Raw genomic sequence first — 22,547 nt, 5'->3', positions numbered from 1 at the left:
CGACTTGGTGATTTATTAAGTAATTGATAAACGTTGAAAAACTTATTGGGGTGTTATCATTTAGTGGTAAATTGTACAGAATATGTACTGTAATATGCAATCTATTAATACAAGTTTCAATCAATCAATCAATCAACCAATCAATCAATCAATGCCTACTGAGCCTATGGTGCTGTTAAGTTATTGTGACTCAATGAGCCTTAATTTTTATGTACTATTACTTAATATATATTATTGTTTTAGTTGCATTAGAGATATTCCTGGCTCTGAATTTGCTCATTGCTATTTTTATGTTTTTGTGCATTATTTCTTACACCTTGCTCCTGAAATTTTGGACGACTCTTCTTTTTCAAACTGCTTTAGTTCTCTCACAAACTGCTGTTTTTAGATCTCTCCACAGACTCCTCCCACCCCAAACAAGGAATGTTTTCACTGCTGGACTCTACAAAAAGGTTCCGCAACCTCCGGAGCAGAACCTCCAGGTTCTGCAACAGCTTCTTCCCTCAGGCCATTATACTCTTGAACACATTATAATAATCCCCTCAAATTCCCCCAAAAATTGATTAACTCGTAGGAATATAAAGACAACATAACATACATCCATAAACATGGATGCATATGAAAAAGAGCAATATATTTATCTGTACAGTAATCTATTTATTTATATTAAGTTAAAGTTCCAGTGATTGTCACACACACACTATGTGTGACGAAATTATGTTATGCATTTGACCCATCACCCTTGAGCCTCCCTGGGAGGCAAGAGGAGCAGTGAGCAGCAGCAGTGGCTGCGCCCGGAAATCATTATCTGCACCTTATTGCTCCTCTAACCTGCACTACCATGAGCTAATGCAACAAAATTTTGTTCGTATATGTACTGTAAAGTTCAAATTTGAATGACAATAAAAAAGAAGTCTAAGTCTATCAGATTTAGATTTGGACTCACTGATGGCCACTTCAGAACTTTCCATGGTTTTGTCTTAGGCTATTTTTGTGTGCTTTTTGAAGTATGCTTTGGTCGTTGTCCAGCTGGAAGACCCATGATCTCTGACAGAGACACAGATTTCTGACTCCGGGCCCTACATTATGCCCCAAAATTTGTTGGTAGTCCTCAGATTTCTTGATGCCGTGCACACAGTCAAGGCATCCGTTACCAGAAGCAGCAAAGCAACCCCAAAACATCAGTGGACCTCCACCATGTTTGATTGACGGGGGCGTTGTCGGCGCGTCTCCTGCGGGAAGGGAATGTGTATGGCCCGACTTTGAAGCCTAGCTGACATGTGAGTAGATTGCCCAGCTGGGACTAATTATCTAATCGCCTGTCGCCTTTATCAGCAGCGTCCGAGGCCATGAGAGGAGGGGCGTATGTGAGAAGAGAAAAACCCACACAAAGAGAAGGAGGCCGATGTCGACACAGACCTGAACGACACAAAATATGAAAATAAAAGACTTGCTCAACCCTGTATCCCGGGCACACAAAGGTTCTGTCGGTCCCAGGATAACCCACCACGCAGGAGACGTTTACAGCCTAATTTTGTGTTCTGTAAACAGTGTGATGATGTGCTTTACCAAAAATATACCGCAATAATATCGTACCGTGGCCTTAATACCGTGATAATATCGTACCGTGAGATTTTGATAGTATTACATCCGTAACATGCAGCCTTCACTGTTACCATTTATAATAAAAAGTAGCATATTCTTCTGACCTTATACAGTGAAGAAAATAAGTATTTGCACATCCTGCAATTTTGCAAGTTCTCTAATTTATGAAGTCATGGAGTGGTCTGAAATTTTCACGGTAGGTGCATGTCCACTGTATGAGAGATAACCTAAAAAGAAAAATCCAGAAATCACAATCTATGATTTTTTAAACAATTTATTTGTGTGATAAAGCTGAAATAAGTATTTGAACACTAACATTAATATTTGGTAGAGTAGCTTTTGTTTGCAATTACAGAGGTCAAACGTGTCCTATAGTTCTTCACAAGGTTTGCACAGACTGCAGGAGGGATTTTGGCCCACTCCTTCACACAGATCTTCTCTAGATCAGTCAGGTTTCTGAGCTGTCGCTAAGTAACACAGACTTTCAGCTCCCTCCAAAGATTTTCAATTGGATTTAGGTCTGGAGACTGGCTTGGCCACTCCGGAACCTTGATATGGTTCTTACAAAGCCACTTTTTGTTTTTCCTGGCTGTGTGCTTTGGGTCATTGTCATGTTGGAAGATCCAGCCACGACTCATCTTCAATAATCTGACTGAGGGAAGGAGGTTTTTGGCCAATATCTCACAATACATGGCTGCAGTCATCCTCTCATTAATACAGTACAGTCGTCCTGTCCCATGAGCAGAAAAACACCCCCAAAGCATGATGCTACCACCCCCATCCTTCACAGTAGGGATGGTGTTCTTGGGATGGCACACATCATTTTTCTTCCTCCAAACACGCAGAGTGGAATTATGACCCAAAAGGTCAATTTTGGTGTCATCTGTCCACAAAACTTTCTCCCATGACTCCTCTGGATCATCCAAATGGTCATTGGCAAACTGAAGACGGGCCATAACGTGTGCTGGTTTAAGCAAGGGAACCTTCCGTGCCATGCATGATTTCAAACCATGACGTCTTAGTGTATTACCAACAGTGACCATGGAAACAGTGGTCCCAGCTCTTTTCAGGTCAGTGACCAAGTCCTGCCGTGTAGTCCTGGGCGGATTCCTCACATTTCTTAGCATCATTGAGACCCCACCAGGTGATATCTTGCATGGGGCTCCACTCCCATTGAGATTGACCGTCATGTTTAGCTTCTTCCATTTTCTAATGAATGCTCCAACAGTGGACCTTTTTTCACCAAACTGCTTGGCAATTTCTCCAGAGCCCTTTCCATCCTTGCAGAGTTGTACAATTTTGTCTCTGGTGTCTTTGGACGGCTCTTTGCTCTTAGCCATGCTGAATGTTTGGGTCGTACTGATTGTATTGGGTGGACAGGTGTCTTTATGCAGCTAACGACCTCACACAGGTGCATCTGATTCAGGATAATACAGTGGAGTGGATGAGGACTTTCAAAGGCGGACTAACAGGTGTTTGAGGGTCAGAATTCTAGCTGATAGACAGGTGTTCAAATACTTATATTCAGCTGTATCACATGAATATATTGTTAAAAAATCATTGATTGTGATTTCTGGAGTTTTCTTTTCAGGTTATCTCTCATACAGTGGACATGCACCTACCGTGAAAATTTCAGGCCCCTCCAAGGAGAACTTGCAAAATAGCAGGGTGTTCAAATACTTATTTTCGTGACTGTATCTGACAGTACACTCGATTTTGAGACGCTGTAAACTACAAAATGGCTGTTGGGGAGAAGATGCACGCATGTAAATAAGACCACCCTCAAAACGGCATCAGAAAATGGTTTGAAGAGAGTCTGTAAAACATAATCAATGCGGAATCTTGATCAAAAACACCATTGCATGTTAATGTAGACCACAAATGTACAAAAACATCATAATAGGCTTTAAGTTAGACAGCACCAACATCAGACATACGCAGTACAATAAGATACTCGGGTATAATACGAAAAATAAAATAAAATGAAGACCCATATAAAACAGTAGCTTGCTGCATGACCTCCTCTCAGGACAGATTAAGAATAAAGTCACCATAACACAGTAGGTCAAGTGCATAATGAGGAAGGACAAGTGCAAATGTGTTAAATTGTGGCATAAAATAAGTGTGCTAAAGGAAGAAAATACTCATATCCCTACGCCTACTAAGTAAAAGTTCTGCTATTATTGCACATAGCCCTACTGCACATGTAAGTAGCATTGACAGATGTGTTGACGAATGGAAAATTGCACCAAAAAAACATACATAACTGTATCTATCTGTGGAATAATGCACAAAATATAAACACAAAACCTTTAAAATAGAAATCCATAGAAATATAAATTTATAAAAATCCCTTGGAAATAATGGCAAGCATATCTAGTTGTATTATTTATCACTGCTCTTGTCCTCGACGATGTCAGATATGTCAGCCAAAAAATAAGCAGACAAGCTAGAAATAATCAGTTAAAAAAAAAAAAGAAGTCTTTGGAGAGGTTTTTTGCAAAGGGAAGAAAGCCAGGGCTCCCGCTAATACCACAAAATGGTAAGCTGTATTTTTCAAAATTGCACCAAAAGAACATACATAACTGTATCTATCTGTGGAATAATGCACAAAATATAAACACAAAACCTTTAAAATAGAAATCCATAGAAATATAAATCTATAGAAATCCCTTGGAAATAATGGCGAGTATATCTAGTTGTATTATTTATCACTGCTCTTGTCCTCGACGATGTCAGATATGTCAGCCAAAAAATAAGCCGACAAGCTAGAAATAATCAGTTAAAAAAAAAACTGAAGTCTTTGGAGAGGTTTTTTGCAAAGGGAAGAAAGCCAGGGCTCCCGCAAATACCACAAAATGGTAAGCTGTATTTTTCATGCACTTACTTTTGCTGTATTTATCTGCCACATGTTGAAAGGCTGGTCTGTGAAAATAATACGCATATTAAACTGGTTCCTTGTTCAAAAAAGGTTGGGGACACCTGATATAGACAACAAAGAAGTGTTTTGAATGTACCATGATTCCGTAATGTACAGTTGTGATCAAAATTATTCAACCCCCACACAATTTTGGTGTATTAGCAAGTGTTTATAGTCATATCAAACAAAGATGCATTAAATAGACAAATGCAACTTGAATTACAACATTATATTTTGTAACATACCAAACAGTGTCATTTCTCTTAATATCTCATTGACAAAATTATTCAACCCCTTGAAGATCATAACTCTTAAGAACAGAATTTGATCAATCAGGTGTTGAAAACACCTGTAGATGTGATTAGAACCATAATGAGCAACAATTAAACTGATTGAAAAAGACTGTGACACTCAGCTTCTTGTAGATGGTCAATGGTGTATTTGCAACATGGTGAAGTCCAGGGAGTGGTCAAAGAAGTCAAGAGAGGAGGTCATTTTTCTTCATAAGAAAGGATATGGATATAAGAAAATAGCAAAGACATTACACATTCCAAGGGACACAGTTGGGAGTATAATTGGCAAGTTTAAAGCTAAAGGCACAGTGGAAACACTACCTGGGCGTGGTAGAAAGAGGATGCTGTGTGCAACTGCTGTCCGGTATCTGAAGTGTACAGTGGTGAAAAACCCCCGGGTAACAGCTGAGGAACTACAACAGGACATTGCAGAGGGGGGAACGCAGGTTTCGTCCCAGACAATAAGGCGCGCAATACGAAATGAAGGCCTCCATGCCAGAACTCCCAGGCGCACCCCACTTCTGACTACCAGACACAAGTAAAATAGACTCCAGTATGCCAAAAATCATCTGGACAAACCCCAAGGGTTTTGGGAAACTGTTCTATGGAGTGATGAGACAAAACTGGAACTCTTTGGGCCAATGAATCAACGTTATGTCTGGAGGAGAAAAAATGAAGCTTACAAAGAGAAGAACACCTTTCCTACTGTTAAGCATGGTGGGTGGTCAATCATGCTCTGGGACTGTTTCTCTGCCTCAGGTACCGGGAATCTCCAGCGCGTTCAAGGCATTATGAATTATATTTCCTAGCAGGATATATTAGCTGCAAATGTCATGAAATCAGTGACCAAGCTGAGGCTTGGGAGACGTTGGACCTTCCAACAGGACAAGGATCCCAAGCATACCTCCAAATCAACATCAGAGTGGTTGCAGAAGAAGGGCTGGAAGACTCTGGAGTGGCCTTCACAGTCGCCAGACCTAAATCCTATAGAAAACCTGTGGTGGGACTTGAAGAAGGCAGTTGCAGCACGCAAGCCCAAGAATATGAATGAACTGGAGGCCTTTGCCCAAGAAGAATGGGCTAAAATACCTGTAGATGGTTGCAAAAAGCTTGTGTCTGGTTATGTATCACCTTTGAAGGATGTCATTACTGCCAAAGGGTGTTCTACTAAGTACTAAAGATGCATGGAACTAGGGGGTTGAATTATTTTGTCAATGAGATATTAAGAAAAATGTCCTTTTTTGGTATTTTGTAAAATACAGTGTTACAATTTAAGGTGCATTTGTCTATTTGACACATCTTTTTTTGATATGACTATAAACAAAATACGGAATAAATGTCCAACTTGCTAAAACACCAAAATTGTGTGGGGGTTGAATCATTTTGATCACAACTGTGAGTCAGTATTTTTTCCTTACATTTTGAATCCAGCGGATTACAAAATGTGCTGGCTAATTTATGTATTTTTCTTCACTGATGGCCATAATTCGAATAGTTAAAAAAAAACAAGCAAAGATACTGAATAGGTGTGTTAATATTGTTTGTGATATGGCGCCATCTTCTGGACGAGTTTGTTGCGGTTAGTGCAGTGCTACATTCCCCTGTTGTTTAGACTGAGCAGGGATTGCCCTAAACTGCAAAGATACCTGTGGCTATGGGCGTGGTCACCCTGACATCAAGTAATTTGCAAAATCTGCTATCCATGCATCCATCTCCTTCCGCTTATCCGAAGTCGGGTCGTGGGGGCAGCAGCCTAAGCAGGGAAACCCAGACTTCCCTCTACTCAGCTACTTCGTCCAGCTCCTCCCGGAGGATCCCGAGGCGTTCCCAGGCCAGTCGGGAGACATAGTCTCCCCAAAGTGTCCTGGGTCTTCCCCGTGGCCTCTAACCGGTCGGACGTGTCCAAAACACCTCCCTTGGGAGGCATTCGGGTGGCATCCTGACCAGATGCCCGAACCACTTCATCTGGCTACTCTAAATGTGGAGGAGCAGCGGCTTTACTTTGAGCTCCTCCTGGATGACAGAGCTTCTCACCCTATCTCTAAGGGAGAGCCCTGCTACCCGGCGGAGGAAGCTCATTTCGGCCGATGGTATCCGTGATCTTGTCCATTCGGTCATAACCCAAAGCTCATAACCTTAGGTGAGGATGGGAACATAGATCGACCGGTAAATTGAGAGCTTTGCCTTCTGGCTCAGCTCCTTCTTAACCACAACGATTCGATACAGCGTCCGCATTACTGAAGACGCCGCACCGATTCGGTCGTCATGTCCACTTTTCCTCCATACAAACAACGTGCAGGCCCAGTCACGTTATAACATCTACGGCTTTTGGAGAGTGCACAACTGCACACACAACAAGAAAGAGACTATCATATATGTCTCCGTTAACCATAGGTTTATCTATAACCCATAAAGTAGGCAGGCACGGAGCTATTTTTTAGCGTGATTTATTCCAGCCGGCACGTTAATACACTGACACACAACATCCGGAATCCCATCATGCGTTGCTTCAAAACTACGGCAAGCAGTAATGGCCAAGATAGTGACAGAGAATAGAACGAGGATGGACAATTCAACCCTAAACTAACTCCTTTCCTGCAAATTAAATGTCACAGATGCTGCCCATACCTATGCTCCTTCAAAGGCTTTGCTACTGGCTGCAAAGCATTGCATTTTCAAATACAACAATGAGTAGAGAGGAGTGTTATGTGTGTGTATAAGTGTAAATAAATGAATATATATATATAAATATATATATATATATATATATATATATATATATATATATATATATATATATATATATACATATATATTAGGGCTGTGAATCTTTGGGTGTCCCACCATTCGATTCAATATCGATTCTTAGGGTCACGATTCGATAATATATCGATTTTTTCGATTCGATCAGATTCTCGATTCAAAAACTATATTTTTCCGATTCAAAACCATTCTGTATTCATTCAATACATAGGATTTCAGCAGGATCCACCCCAGTCTGTTGACATGCTAGCAGATAAGTAGATTTTTTTTTTAAAAAAGCTTTTATAATTGTAAAGGACAATGTTTTATCAACTGATTGCAATAATGTAAATTTGTTTTAAGTATTAAACGAACCAAAAATATGACTTATTTTATCTCTGTGAAAATATTGGACACAGTGTGTTGTCAAGCTTATGAAATGCGATGCTAGTGTATTCATTTTTGTTTCATTACTTTTGGTTTGTTCTGTGTCGTGTTTGTGTCTCCTCTCAATTGCTCTGTTTATTGCAGTTCTGAGTGTTGCTGGCTCAGGTTTGCTTTTGGAATTGGATTGCAATGTTATGGTATTGATATGTAGTGGTTTGTTGGATTGATAAAAAAAAAAAAAAAGTAAAAAAAATAAATTAAAATAAAAAAAATTTAAAAATCGCTTTTTTTAGATTGAGAATAAATTCTGAATCGCACAACATAGACGATTCGATTCGTATTCGAATCGATTTTTTCCCACACCCCTAATATATATATATATATATATATATATATATATATATATATATATATATATATATATATACACAGTAAGGCAAAAAAGTATTTAGTCAGCCACAGATTGTGCAAGTTCTCCCACTTAAAACGATGACAGAGGTCTGTAATTTTCATCATAGGTACACTTCAACTGTGAGAGACAGAATGTAAAAAAAACTCCAGGAATTCACATTGTATGAATTGTAAAGAATTTATTTGTAAATTATGGTGGAAAATAAGTATTTGGTCAACCATTCAAAGCTCTCACTGATGGAAGGAGGTTTTGGCTCCAAAATCTCACGATACATGGCCCCATTTATTCTTTTCTTAACACGGATCAATCGTCCTGTCCCCTTAGCAGAAAACCAGCCCCAAAGCATGATGTTTCCACCCCCATGCTTCAGAGTAGGTATGGTGTTCTTGGGATGCAACTCAGTATTCTTCTTCCTCCAAACACGACCAGCTAAGTTTATACCAAAATGGATACATGGATGATACAGCAGAGGATTGGGAGAATGTCATGTGGTCAGATGAAACCAAAATATAACTTTTAGGGATAAACTCAACTCGTCGTGTTAGGAGGAAGATGAATACTGAGTTGAATCCCAAGAACACCACACCTACTGTGAAGCATAGGGGTGGAAACATCGTGCTTTGGGGCTGTTTTTCTGCTAAGGGGACAGGACGATTGATCCGTGTTAAGGAAAGAATGAATGGGGCCATGTATCGTGAGATTTTGAGCCAAAACCTCCTTCCATCAGTGAGAGCTTTGAATGGTTGACCAAATACTTATATTCCACCATAATTTACAAATACATTCTTTAAAATTCCTACAATGTGAATTCCTGGATTTTTTTTCACATTCTGTCTCTCACAGTTGAAGTGTACCTATGATGAAAATTACAGACCTCTGTCATCATTTTAAAGTGGGAGAACTTGCACAATCGCTGGCTGACTAAATACTTTTTTGCCCCACTGTATATATATATATATATATATATATATATATATATACATATATATATATAAAATATAAAAGAAATACTTGAATTTCAGACCTCCCAAAAACGGAGGTCTCAAGGTTGGCAAGTATGCTCTATAGCAGTGGTTCTTAACCTGGGTTCCATCAAACCCTTAGGGTTCGGTGAGTTGGCCTCAGGGGTTCCGCGGAGCCTCCGCCACGGAGGTAAAGACACATCCGACTTATCGTGTAAATAAAAACTTCTCCCTAACACATATTATGGATACCCCCAATGTTCCCTCTAATTTTCCATCTGATTTGCAAGTTGTTTGATTGATTGATTGAAACTTTTACTAGTAGATTGCAAAGGAAGAGAATACATAATATGAAACAGTACAGTTTACACAGTACAGTACATATTCCGTATAACTGACCACTAAATGGTAACACCCGAATAAGTTTTTCAATTAGTTTAAGTCGGGGTCCACGTTAATCAATTCATGGTTACGTGTGTAAGGTGTGTAATTTGTTGTGAGTTTAAGCACTGTGTTGGTTTTGTTCTTTGAACAAGGTGATGTTCATGTACGGTTCATTTTGTGCACCAGTAAAAAAACATGACTTTTTTTTTTTTTAATTGAAAAAAAACAAAAACATTTTATTTTTCACATAAGAAGGGTTCGGGGAATGTGCATGTGAAACTGGTGGGGTTCGGTACCTCCAACAAGGTTAAGAACCACTGCTTTATAGTCAAATAGTAAGAGTAAAATAGGGTAGATCAAAATCATCATGTAACCACTTTAAGTCACAAGATTTGCAACTTAGCGTGACAGTAAGGATGATTAAAGTTAGAATTTTGTCGTTTGTGTATCCTGTAACAAATTTTGCAAACCTGTGATTCCAGGTGATGCTCTGTCAGAATCATCATCTCGTCGTAAGCCATTTGAGAGAAAAGCGATGCATATTTATGAAGACGAAGACTTTTCAACCATGCAGGAACGTCTAAGAACAAAAGAGGGACAAATCGGCAAGTCGTTTAAATCCCTGCAGCTCCAAAACAAGATCCAAATGTCAAATGTGCGCGGCAGAAAGTGTCAATCTTGGCTCAGATGGAAAACTCTGACCTTTCATGCCGCTGCCCTCCTCCTGGAAGGTGTTGCGTCCGGAGCTCTGCTCTTCAGTCTGCTCGCTACCCGAGGAGGCCACGCTGCTCTGAGGGGACAAGGGCGCATGATCTGACGGGAGGAAGCTTTGCCGGCTCCCGGTGTCATCCTGGCTGCCCCACTCGGAGCCACAAGCCTGGGGACTGGTAGGGATGAGGGCCATGGACTTCTTCAGAGGGCTGGGCTGCATCTGCCCACCAAGACCTGGGAATGTGGACAGGTCTGTACAACACGAGGCACGCACGTGTTTGTAAACTGTTGCTTTTGAATGTTAAATATGACTAACAAAGAAAATTCAACCTGTGTTATTGCTGTTGACGGGAGAGGACAAGCCGCCCGGAAAAGCCACGTGCCCGTTCTGGCCTGCAGGAGACGTGCTGGATGAGGGAGACTTGTCGTGCCAGGGGTGCCCGGGCTCCAAGGCCTCGGCAGAGTTGGGCCACTCATCAGAGCCTTTGCGTGGGTGGTAGGGGCTGGGGGGTGCCCGCGTTGAGGGCATGTACCCGCTGGATAGGTGCTCCTCCAGGTGGTTTAGCCACATGGCTAAAGACGTGCGGTCCTCCAGCGTGGTGGCGGGGTGTATGAGCGCGTAGGAGAGGAGCTGTCTGCTCTCCTCCACAAAGGAGCTACTCTCAATGGTGTGACTCAACACCTCCTGCAGCAGCTTCATGTACTCACATTTGGCCTCGCTGTTGCGCGGCTGCAGCAGAGGCAGATGGGAGAGGAGCAGAGACACCACTTTTTCCTTCGGCTCCTGGTGCCACTGGTTGACAATGGCTGAGGGTGAACAGCAAACAGAAGAAAGGATTTGGGAATGAAATGGGAGCTGGAGCAGTATCCTGGAATGTACAAGGTTCTAGGTCACACCTTAATGGGCCACATGCGGCCCATTAAGCTTTTCAATCTGGACCGCCGGACATTCCCAAATAATTTTTTTAGATCTTTAAGAGGGAAAGTGTAGCTGCCATTATGTTTTCTAATGACCGTAAGTCTTGAACTATACAAATTAAAAACCTCGTTTCCATAGGAGTTGGGAAATTGTGTTGGATGTACATATGAACGGAATACAATGATTTGCAAATTATTTTCAACCCATGCTTCATAATGCGCCACACATTTTCGATGGGAGACAGGTCTGGACTGCAGGCGGGCCAGGAAAGTACCCGCACTCTGTTATGACACGTGCTGAATGTGGCTTGGCATTGTCTTGCTGAAATAAGCAGGGGCGTCCATGAAAAAGACGGCGCTTAGATGGCAGCATATGTTGTTCCAAAACCTGTATGTACCTTTCAGCATTAATGGTGCTTTCACAGATGTGTAAGTTACCCATGCCTTGGGCACCAATGCACCCCCATACCATCACAGATGCTGGCTTTTGAACTTTGCGTCGATAACAGTCTGGATGGTTCGCTTCCCCTTTGGTCCGGATGTCACAATGTCGAATATTTCCAAAAACAATTTGAAATGTGGACTTGTCAGACCACAGAAAACCCTTCCACTTTGCATCAGTCCATCTTTGATGATCTTGGGCCCAGAGAAGCCGGCAGCATTCCTGTATGTTGTTGACAAATGGCTTTCGCTTTGCATAGTAGAGCTTTAACTTGCACTAACAGATGTAGCTACGAACTGTATTTAGTGACAGTGGTTTTCTTTAGTGTTCCTGAGCCCATTTGGTGATATCCTTTAGAGATTGATGTCGGTTTTTGATACAGTGCCATCTGAGGGTCATTCAGTGTAGGTTTCCGGCCATGCCGCTTACGTGGAGTGATTTCTCCAGATTCTCTAAACTTTTGATGATATTATGGACCGTAGATGTTGAAATCCCTAAATTTCTTGTAATTGCACTTTGAGAAACGTTGTTTTTAAACTGTTTGACAATTTGCTCACGCAGTTGTGGACAAAGGGGTGTACCTCGCCCCATCCTTTCTTGTGAAAGACTGAGCATTTTTTGGGAAGCTGTTTTTATACCCAATCATGGCATCCACCTGTTCCCAATTAGCCTGCACACCTGTGGGATGTTCCAAAGAAGTGTTTGATGAGCATTTTGAAACTTTATCAATATTTATTGCCACCTTTCGCAACTTCTTTGTCACGTGTTGCTGGCATCAAATTCTAAAGTTAATGATTTGCAAATCTGTTCGAAAATCAAATATGTTGTCTTTGTAGAATATTCAACTGAATATGGGTTGAAAATGATTTGTAAATCATTGTATTCCGTTTATATTTACATCTAACACAATTTCCCAACTCATATGGAAACAAGGTTTGTAAATGCTTGCAACAATACAGTTTATTGGCAATAATTTGTGGGACAATGTATAGTCCAGCAAAATGTGTTATTGGCGCCAGCCTTCGTTTACCAACCTGCATTGTTGGCCTCAGCTTCCAGGATGTGGATCTCTGTGCAGTCTGCCAGCCAGTGTTCAAGGCATATGTGTAAGAAGCGAGCCTGGGTGCGCGACACTCTCTTCAGGAGCGACAACAGTGCCACCGTCTGCTCGCACTCATTCCAGTCCTTGAACCAGTCTGTGAGGACACCCACCTGGTCTCGGAACATCATGGCGTGCCTCCTTTTGGGAAAAGGAGAGCAGGAATGTGTGGCTGGGAATAAAGGGGCCACGGAGGCACACTTTTTTTTTTAGGGACAAGACAGGGTCAGTCTTTAACCCCGCACAGCGGGGTCGTTCCTGCAACAGTCTTGGGATTCCCGCGGACGCGACCCTCACATGGTTCAGGTTTCCATAGATCCTGACAGAAAAGCCTGACAGGTCACCTTGCAGGCTATTTGGAGGATGCCAAAAGTGATGGGGTCCGAAGCGATAGCAGGGTCACAGCGGACGGCCACTTTTCATTCCTGCATGGTTACCTGATGGATCAACACAAATGGAAAATGTTAGTGTTTAAAATCTGAGGGCACCTTATGGCTCCAACTATTCATCCATCACATGTGAGCTTGATCCCAGCTGATTTGGGTAAGAGCAGGGGTCAACTGTGTCCGGCGAGATGTTTTTTTGCGGCCCCCACCTTAATATGAAAGTTTAATGTTAGTGCGGCCCGCGAGTTTTATATGAATGCCGCTTGACAGCGTTGTGTTATTTGGGTCCAAAATGGCTCTTTCAACGTTCTGGGTTGCCTACCCCTCCGTTAGTGGATAAGCGGCAAATGAGTTAAAGCGACGGAGACGTTGCCATGGAGACGTAGGTCTTCGTACGTGCCTGGCCGCAGTTATTGTTTAATTTGCATTGCCTCACACGATGACCACTACATATATTTCTATATGACGTCGGATAACACTCCGGGAGCCGTCACTTTTTTGCGCTTGGTACTATTATCCTACCGCCGTGTTGCTGTAGGGAGGAAAAGCAAAACGACACATTGCTGAAATAACATTATTCTCCGTGCGTTGGCTAAATACAAATATATTACACAACCCCAAACATATCTTTTTCAAAGCCTGCAGTGAAGAGAAAGATTAGTGATGAGCAAAGACAATCCCAGGAAAAGTGGGAGATGCAATAATTCTTTGTTGAGCACAGGGGCACCCCCCGACGTCTCTTATTTGCACAGAGAAATACAAAATAAAATACAAAATACAAGGGATACAACTTGAAACGTCATTATACAACTAGACATGTTGAGGAGTCTGCAACATTTTTTTTTAAGAAATCTTTTCTTGCGGCCCAGCCTCACCCAGACTCTGCGTCCAGTGGCCCCCAGGTAAAGTGAGTTTAAGACCCCTGGGTAAGAGGCAGGGTGCATAAATCCCGGACTGGTCGCTAGTCAAAAACAGCACGAAATAAACCTAATATTGATTTTTCTGCCAAAAATCGCTATCACAATTTGAATTTTTTTACTTAAATGCATAAAACTGCTGTAATTATGGGAAGGAAATTACTTTTAGACTGTATCAACATAATATAATCTTGAGTTACCGCCCATTAAAACAATATGCAATACTCTATGGGGCGGCATAGCTCGGTTGGTAGAGTGGTCGTGCCAGCAACTTGAGGGTTGCAGGTTCGATTCCCGCTTGTGCCATCCTAGTTACTGCTGTTGTGTCCTTGGGCAAGACGCTTTACCCACCTGCTCCCAGTGCCACCCACACTGGTTTAAGTGAAACTTAGATATTGGGTGTCACTATGTAAAGCGCTTTGAGTCATTTGAGAAAAGCGCTATATAAATATAAATCACTTCACTTCACTACTCTACTTTCCCCAATAATTGGGTTTAGATACAGTATAGGCCAAAAAATGTGTACACGCCTTCTCATTCAATGTGTTTTCTTTATTTTCATGACTACAGTATTTTTCGCATTATAAGTCGCTACAAAGTATACGTCGCACCGGCCGAAAATGCATAATAAATTAGGAAAATAACATCTATACGTCACACTGGAGTATAAGTCGCATTTTTGGGGGAAATATATTTGATAAAACCCAACACCAAGAATAGACATTTTAAAGGCCATTTAAAATAAATAAAGAATAGTGAACAACAGGCTGAATAAGTGTACGTTATATGACGCATAAATAACCAATGAAGAACGTGCCTGGTATGTTAACGTAACATATTATGATAAGATACGTTTACCAAACAATCCGTCACTCTTAATCGATAAATCCGATGAAATCTTCTTCCTCGATGTCGCTTCTAAACAACTCTGCCAACTCCAAAGGTATGCGCCGCTTCCTCTTGTCGTTTTCTGCTGCATATTTCACTACATCCATCTTGTAATCTGCAGTACATGATTTCCTTTTTGGTGCCATTTTTGTTCAGCCCTACTCCGTTTTTATAAGTTACTGCCAACTTTGAAAGGATCCAGTTTAATAGCTACGACAGTAGCATGTAGCATATAGCAGTTAGCATCCCTTGACCCACAATGCACTTCTGCCATGACCCACCCCCGCAGAATTCTTATTGGTTGACGTGTGTGTGACGATTGCTGACATTTTCTTTGTCTCTTCCACGAATGAGATAAATAATATTATTTAATATTTTACGGTAATGTGTTAATAATTTCCCACATAAGTCCCTCCGGAGTATATGTCGCACCTCCGGCCAAACTATGAAAAAAACTGCGACTTATAATCCGAAAAATACGGTGTTTACATTGCAGATAGTCACTGAAGGCATCAGGACTATGAATGAAAACATGTATAATCACTCCCCATACAGCAGGGGTTGGCATGGAGCCGCATGGGGCTCTTTAGCGCCACCCTAGTGGCTCTCTGGAGCTTTTTGTGAAGTGAAGTGAATTATATTTATATAGCGCTTTTTCTCTAGTGACTCAAAGCGCTTTACATATTGAAACCCAATATCTAAGTTACATTCAAACCAGTGTGGGTGGCACTGGAAGCAGGTGGGTAAAGTGTCTTGCCCAAGGACACAACGGCAGTGACAAGGATGGCGGAAGCGGGAATCGAACCTGCAACCCTCAAGTTGCTGGCACGGCCACTCTACCAACCGAGCTAAACCGCCCCATATATTTTTCAAAAATATATGAAAAATGGAACTGATGAGGGGAAACAAATATATTTTTTGTTTTAATTTGGTTTCTTTAGGAGGACAAACATGACACCAACCTCCCTAATTGCTATAAAGCACACTGTTTATATTTATCATGCTTCACTGATTCGAGTATTTGGCGAGCGCAGTTTTGTCCTACTAATTTTGATGGTCCTTGAAGTCACCCCAGTTTGTCTACATGCATAACTTTCTCCGACGTGATTTATGCCACTTCTTTTTCTGTCTGATTTTGTCCACCAAACTTATGACGTTGTGCATGAATGCACAAAGGTGAGTTTTGTTGATGTTATTGACTTATGTGGAGTGCTACTTTGACATATTTGGTCACTGCATGACTGCAAGCTAATCAATGCTAACATGCTATTTAGGCTACCTACATGTACATATTGCATTACTATGCCTCATTTGTAGCTATATTTGAGCTCATTTAGTTTCCGATAAGTCCTCATAATTCAATTTATATCTCATAATACACTATCTGTATGTAATATGGCTTTTAATTTTTTGCCGCTCCAGACAGATTTGTTTTTGTATTTTTGGTCCAATTTGGCTCTTTCAATATTTTGGGTTACCGACCCCTGCCATACAGCAATAGATAATATTACCTATTACCTGACACCTTCTATGTCAGCTACTTTCTTTTTGTTTTTAATGTCTATATTCTATTTTCTGCTGGATTTACTCTCTATTTCATGCTGGGGCTGCCACATATACTGTAATATTGTACATTGTAATTTGTATATATTGTATATATGTTATAGACATAGTATATCTGTATATATAATATATTGTACACATATTAGATATATATTGTACATATTTGCAGATATGTTATATTTTATATTGCTATTTATAACTGCATTGTCCTTTCCATCCTTACACTTTCCATCGTTGTAACTGAGCTACTGTGTTGAACAATTTCCCTTGTGGATCATTAAAGTTTGTCTAAGTCTAAGTCTAAATGTGGAGTAATAACTGAAAACATGTTTTATATTCTAGTTTCTTCAAAATAGCCACCCTTTGCTCTGATTAATGTTTTTCACACTCTTGGCATTCTCTCGATGAGCTTCAAGAGGTAGTCACCTGAAATGGTGTTCCAACAGTCTTGAAGGAGTTCCCAGAGGTGTTTTAGAACTTGTTGGCCCCCTTTTCCTAATCAGAGCAAGGGTGGCTCAGGCCTCGAATTTTAACTTTTTAAGGTCAAGGCAGGTGTTGCCTTAATTAAAACCTCTAAAGGCTTACTGCCCACATGCTTGGGCACAGCACCTTTTATTTTGTATCTCCAAAATTGTGTACACTACTGAATTGGGGTCTTTTGGCCACTTATGTGGACACTTATACTGCCCTCTGGTGGTGTCAAAAGAGTAAAACATCCAATGGAATTTGTAAAAAAAAAAAAAAAAAAAGTGTAAAAATAAGAATTAGCATGTCACTAAGCATGAAGTACACATTTGTTACTTATGGACTAAGTACATGATATCAAAAGAGGATTCTAAGTTTTTATTCAAATAGCAAAAATAAATTTAAAAAAGCATGTAAACAAACAGCTCGGGCCATAAAAGGTTTTAAAGGAAGGCTCATACTTTAGGGCACTAAGGAAAACATTATTTTCTTTCGAGGAAGGGGCTCCAAAGCATGCATTCACACATTATAAATATATATAAACAGTTTATTTTATTCATTATTAATATAAATTTGTCAGCTTTTTGTCATTTCATGAAGCCTTTATCTCCATTTTTACATTTTGATTGAGGGAGGGGTTTTTTTTGTTTTTGTTTTTTTCTAAGTTATGTACATTTATTTAAATGTACACGTAGATGCTGTATCAGGACAGATCCATTAATAGTTTGAGCAGAAATATGTCATATAGGAATTAACTATACATAATAAACATTAACAAAATTATGTGTCACATTAATTTTTTAAGTAATACCTTTGTGACATTAAAAAACACAAGTAATGTAAAAAAACAAAAAAAACTTGTGTTTACTTTTTGATGTTAGAATAAAAGTGTTCTTCTCTTGGTTCAGAACAAGAATTCAGTACAAAAACTAAGAGTAATACCTCTCAGATCGAATACACAATCATCCCTGCCTGCGTTCAATTCGATGAAATAAAAAAAACATTCGAGCAAGTATTAATGTTATTTGAACACTGATACAGTTAGCAGTTAAATAAAGGAGTGAACATTCCAGTAAACAAACTAAAGACTTTATAAACAAGTTGTGACAACGTTCACGACACAACGCCTGCAACGTCCAATTCCACCTTGCTGCCCCCAATTTAAACTATTTTTTATTTTTATTTAGTTGTTACAAATAACAACAAGGCAGCTATTTTATTTGACCAAAACACGTGTTGTGGGCACAAATCGTGTCAATTACAGGTTTGGAGAAAAGAAAATGTGTACAAATATTACAATTTGAGTGTTTGTACACAGAGGATTATCAACTAGAACAAGAACATTTCTAGTTGGTAAATAAAATAGTCATGCATTGAACCAGATGAGTGTCATGCTTGAGGCAGGGCACTAAAATAAGCCCTTGTTGAAACAAGGCGGTGTCATTGGTATCAGCACTTTTTTATAGCAAAACAATTAAATAAAATAATTTGCTAATCGTATTCTTGGATATGGTTTTCTACCACAAAAATCATCTATTTATTCTTCTTCTTCTTCTCCAGATTTTGGCGCGTTCTACCTTCCACCTTTTTCATTTGATTCAAACCATTCTAACTTCTAATTGTTCAGCTTATTCGGGAATTAGCCCTTGTTGAAACAAGGCGGTGTCATTGGTATCAGCACTTTTTTACGGCAAAACAATTAAATAAAATCATTTGCTAATCGGATATGGTTTTCTACCACAAAAATCATCTATTTATTCTTCTTCTCCAGATTTTGGCGTGCCCTAGCTTCCACATTTTTCATTCGATTCAAGCCAGTCTAACTTCTAACTGTTCGGCTTATTTGGGAATCGCGGGCTTTCCCAAATGTGGGGAGGCATAGCTCGGTTGGTAGAGTGTCAGCAACTTGAGGGTTGCAGGTTCGATTCCCGCTTGTGCCATCCTAGTTACTGCCTTTGTGTCCTTGGGCAAGACACTTTACCCACCTGCTCCCAGTGCCACCCACATTGGTTTAAATACAACTTAGATATTGGGTGTCACTATGTAAAGCGCTTTGAGTCACTTGAGAAAAGCGCTATACAAATATAATTCACTTCACTTCACACTTCACTTAACAAATTCCAAAAATTCACAGATTTCCCAGGATTCCAGGTTTTCAGGACATTTTTCCCATTCAATATGAATTGGCCATTTTTCAAACTTCCACCATTTCCACATTTTTCAACCTATTCAAACTATTCCATAGGGGTGTAACGGTACGTGTATTTGTATTGAACCGTTTCAGTACCGGGGTTTCGGTTCGGTTCGGAGGTGTACCGAACGAGTACACATGCTAGCAGCGAGCGGGCTAGGACAACATGTAAAAGCCAGAGCTGGAAGACCCTCCTGCCTTGTTATGATCTCCCGTTTGGGAACACTTTGGCTGCGCGATACAACAATGGGGGATGGAGGTTTGTCGATATTGTACAGCAGCTGCTTCTGACTACACGTCAAACATGTGTTGCACCTTTCCTGCATCCAGCTCCCAGACCGTAGTCGAGCAGCCCAGGGGAGACACTTCTCCAGGGTTGATGTATTCTTGCGGGCAACAACCTTCACTCTACCCTGCAGTGGGTCTCCATAGCTCCTGACTCCAGGGTAAATGAAGAGTCCGGCGATTAGTTGCAAATCGTGGCTTTATTGAGGCCTTGCACACAGCCAAACCAACAAAACACCAGCCACTCCCGCACTTGCGCTAAGCTCCCTCACCTCGCTCGCCCACACACTCACTGACGTCACATGCTGTCACATATTAAAGGGCCCCCTCCCCACACACACACACACACACACACACACACACATACACTACTCTCATAACACATGCTAACCCATTTGAAGCGTCACCACCGCATTCAAGCAGCCTCTCCTCAGCGAGTCAGGCAGGGCTAAAGCAATAACAAATGTTTTTATAGCAGCAGATTTAAGACCATTTTGCATTAAAAAGTAGATTTTGACCCACTTATATGGTGGAGGAATAATGAGCCCATATATCCTCTTATTGCCAAGTTAGCCAGGCTAATAAAAGTCTCAATCAATCAAAAAAGCACTTCATATGTAGAAAGGTTTTGTTAAGAAACCATTCTGAGCCTTATCTTATTTAGTTTTTATTTTATACATGTTGACCACATTAACCCTGGCAATGGACACTGTGTATGTTATGCCATTGTTTACAAAATGGTAAATAAATAACCCCCAAAAATTATATTTTGTAGTTTTGTTACTGTACCGAAAATGAACCGAACCGTGACCTCTAAACCGAGATACGTACCGAACTGAAATTTTTGTGTACCGTTACACCCCAACTATTCCATCTTCAACACATTCCACCATTCTGGAAATTCAAACTACCGTTTTTCCAAGTTCAAAAAAATTCCAGGATTTTCCAGAATTCCTGGTTTTCCAAAGCCCTATTTCCAACCTATTTTCTGGTGACTACTCCTCCCACATTTTTCAACCCACTTCAAACGTTCCACCATCAAAACATTCCTCTTAATTAGGACAAAAAACAGGAGTTTTTTGGACTGGAAAAAAATCCATTTTTTTCCGAAATTCTTTAATAACATTTCTCAATTCAACAATTGAACTTCCACATTTTTTGACCAATTTGAAAAATTTCAACACCAAACATTTCAACTCATTCAGACCATTCAAGTTTTTTTTTTACCATTTTTTAAAAAATCCCAATTTTCCCGAAATGTCCATATTTTTGGGAAATTCCCATTTAAATCAATGTGACATTCTTCAAAGTTCCACAATTTCCACATTTTTCATTTGATTCAAACCGTTCCAAAATATTCAGCCTATTCAGGAATTGTGTGCTCTATTTCAGTGTTTTTCAACCTTTTTTGAGCCAAGACATATTTTTTTCACAGAAAAACTCCAGAGGCACACAAACAGCAGAAAACATTAAAATATTGACAGTAAAAAGTCATCACAATTGTTGGGTATGACTTTAAACCATCACCAATCATGTATCACTACAGCTTTTGTCTCAAAGTAGATGTACTGTCACCACCTGTCACATCACTGTGACTTATTTTGAGTTGTTTGCTTTTTTCCTGTGTGTAGTGTTTTAGTTCTTGTCCTGCGCTTCTATTTTGGTGGCTTTTCCTGTTTTGTTGGTATTTTTCTGTAGAAGTTTCATGTCTTCCTTGACCGCTATTCCCCACACCTGCTTTGTTTTAGCCATCAAGACTATTTAAGTTGTTTTTTTATCCTTCTTTGTGTGTACATTGTTAGTTGTCATGTAATATTTGAATGTACTTTGTGGACGCCCCTCTCCTCCACACGCTGTAAGTCTTTGCTGTCGTCCAGCATTCTGATTTTGTTTACTTTGCAGCCAGTTCAGTTTTAGTTTCGTTCTGCATAGCCGTCCCTATGCTTCAATGGCTTTTGTTCATTTTTGGTTGAAGCATTAGATACCTTTTGACCTGCACGCTGCCTCCTGCATAATGTACTCACAACAAACCATCGTCGTTGTTCCCGACATCTAAAAAGCAATTAGCTACCTGCTGCCACCTACTGATATGGAAGAATATTACACAGTTACTCTGCCAAGCTCCAGACAGCAGATACACTCAACAACGGCACAGTATAATTACTGGTTTGCAAAAAATATTTGTAACCGAATTAGGTGACATTACATATTCTCCCACGGCACACCAGACTGTATCACACGCCGTGGCACACTAGTCACAGTGCTCTACTTAAGCAATTCTAAAAGAAAATCCAGGATTTTAGTTTAACTATAACATTGGAGCATTCACACACAATTACTTCAGGAATTGACTCATCTAGTTATCGGTTTATCGCATAGTGTTTGTGTATGTTCTATGCAATCAAACCAACAGAGGACTGTCTGGCCGGCAAGAGTCATGAAGATGTAGCATGTAGGAAAACTCCCATTACGGTAACACCTTTAACTGTGTAATATTCTTCCATAAAAGTGGGTGGCAGCAGGTAGCTAACTGCTTTGTAAACATGGTTTGTTGTGATCACCATATGCAGACAACAGCGGAAGGCAGCGTGCAGGTCAAAAGGTATTTAATGCCATCCATCCATCCATTTTCTACCGCTTATTGCCTTTCGGGGTCGCGGGGGGCGCTGGCGCCTATCTCAGCTACAATCGGGCAGAAGGCGGGGTACACCCTGGACAAGTCGCCACCTCATCGCAGGGCCAACACAGATAGACAGACAACATTCACACTCACATTCACACACTAGGGCCAATTTAGTGTTGCCAATCAACCTATCCCCAGGTGCATGTTTTTGGAAGTGGGAGGAAGCCGGAGTACCCGGAGGGAACCCACGCATTCACGGGGAGAACATGCAAACTCCACACAGAAAGATCCCGAGCCTGGATTTGAACCCTGGACTGCAGGAACTTCGTATTGTGAGGCAGACACACTAACCCC

At 40.6% G+C, this 22,547-nt stretch overlaps 1 protein-coding gene across 1 annotated transcript in view; it reads right to left on the bottom strand.

Annotated features, from left to right (window-relative positions):
* The window catches only part of LOC133537154 (protein Smaug homolog 2), a 64,483-nt gene that overhangs the window by 35,411 nt on the left and 6,525 nt on the right, over positions 1 to 22,547 (bottom strand). The window contains exons 2-5 of the mRNA XM_061878054.1: positions 12,811 to 13,312; positions 10,747 to 11,223; positions 10,408 to 10,668; positions 10,176 to 10,285 (exon numbers count right to left, since the gene is read on the bottom strand). Coding sequence (XP_061734038.1) covers positions 10,176 to 10,285; positions 10,408 to 10,668; positions 10,747 to 11,223; positions 12,811 to 13,006 — 1,044 coding nt within the window. The 5' untranslated portion in view covers positions 13,007 to 13,312. The remainder of the gene's footprint in view (positions 1 to 10,175; positions 10,286 to 10,407; positions 10,669 to 10,746; positions 11,224 to 12,810; positions 13,313 to 22,547) is intronic.

This window comes from Nerophis ophidion, linkage group LG18, assembly GCF_033978795.1.
Source record: "Nerophis ophidion isolate RoL-2023_Sa linkage group LG18, RoL_Noph_v1.0, whole genome shotgun sequence".
Taxonomy (NCBI): Eukaryota; Metazoa; Chordata; class Actinopteri; order Syngnathiformes; family Syngnathidae; genus Nerophis; species Nerophis ophidion.
Note: the sequence above shows the minus strand (reverse complement) of the source record. Positions and strands in the feature narration are given on the sequence as shown.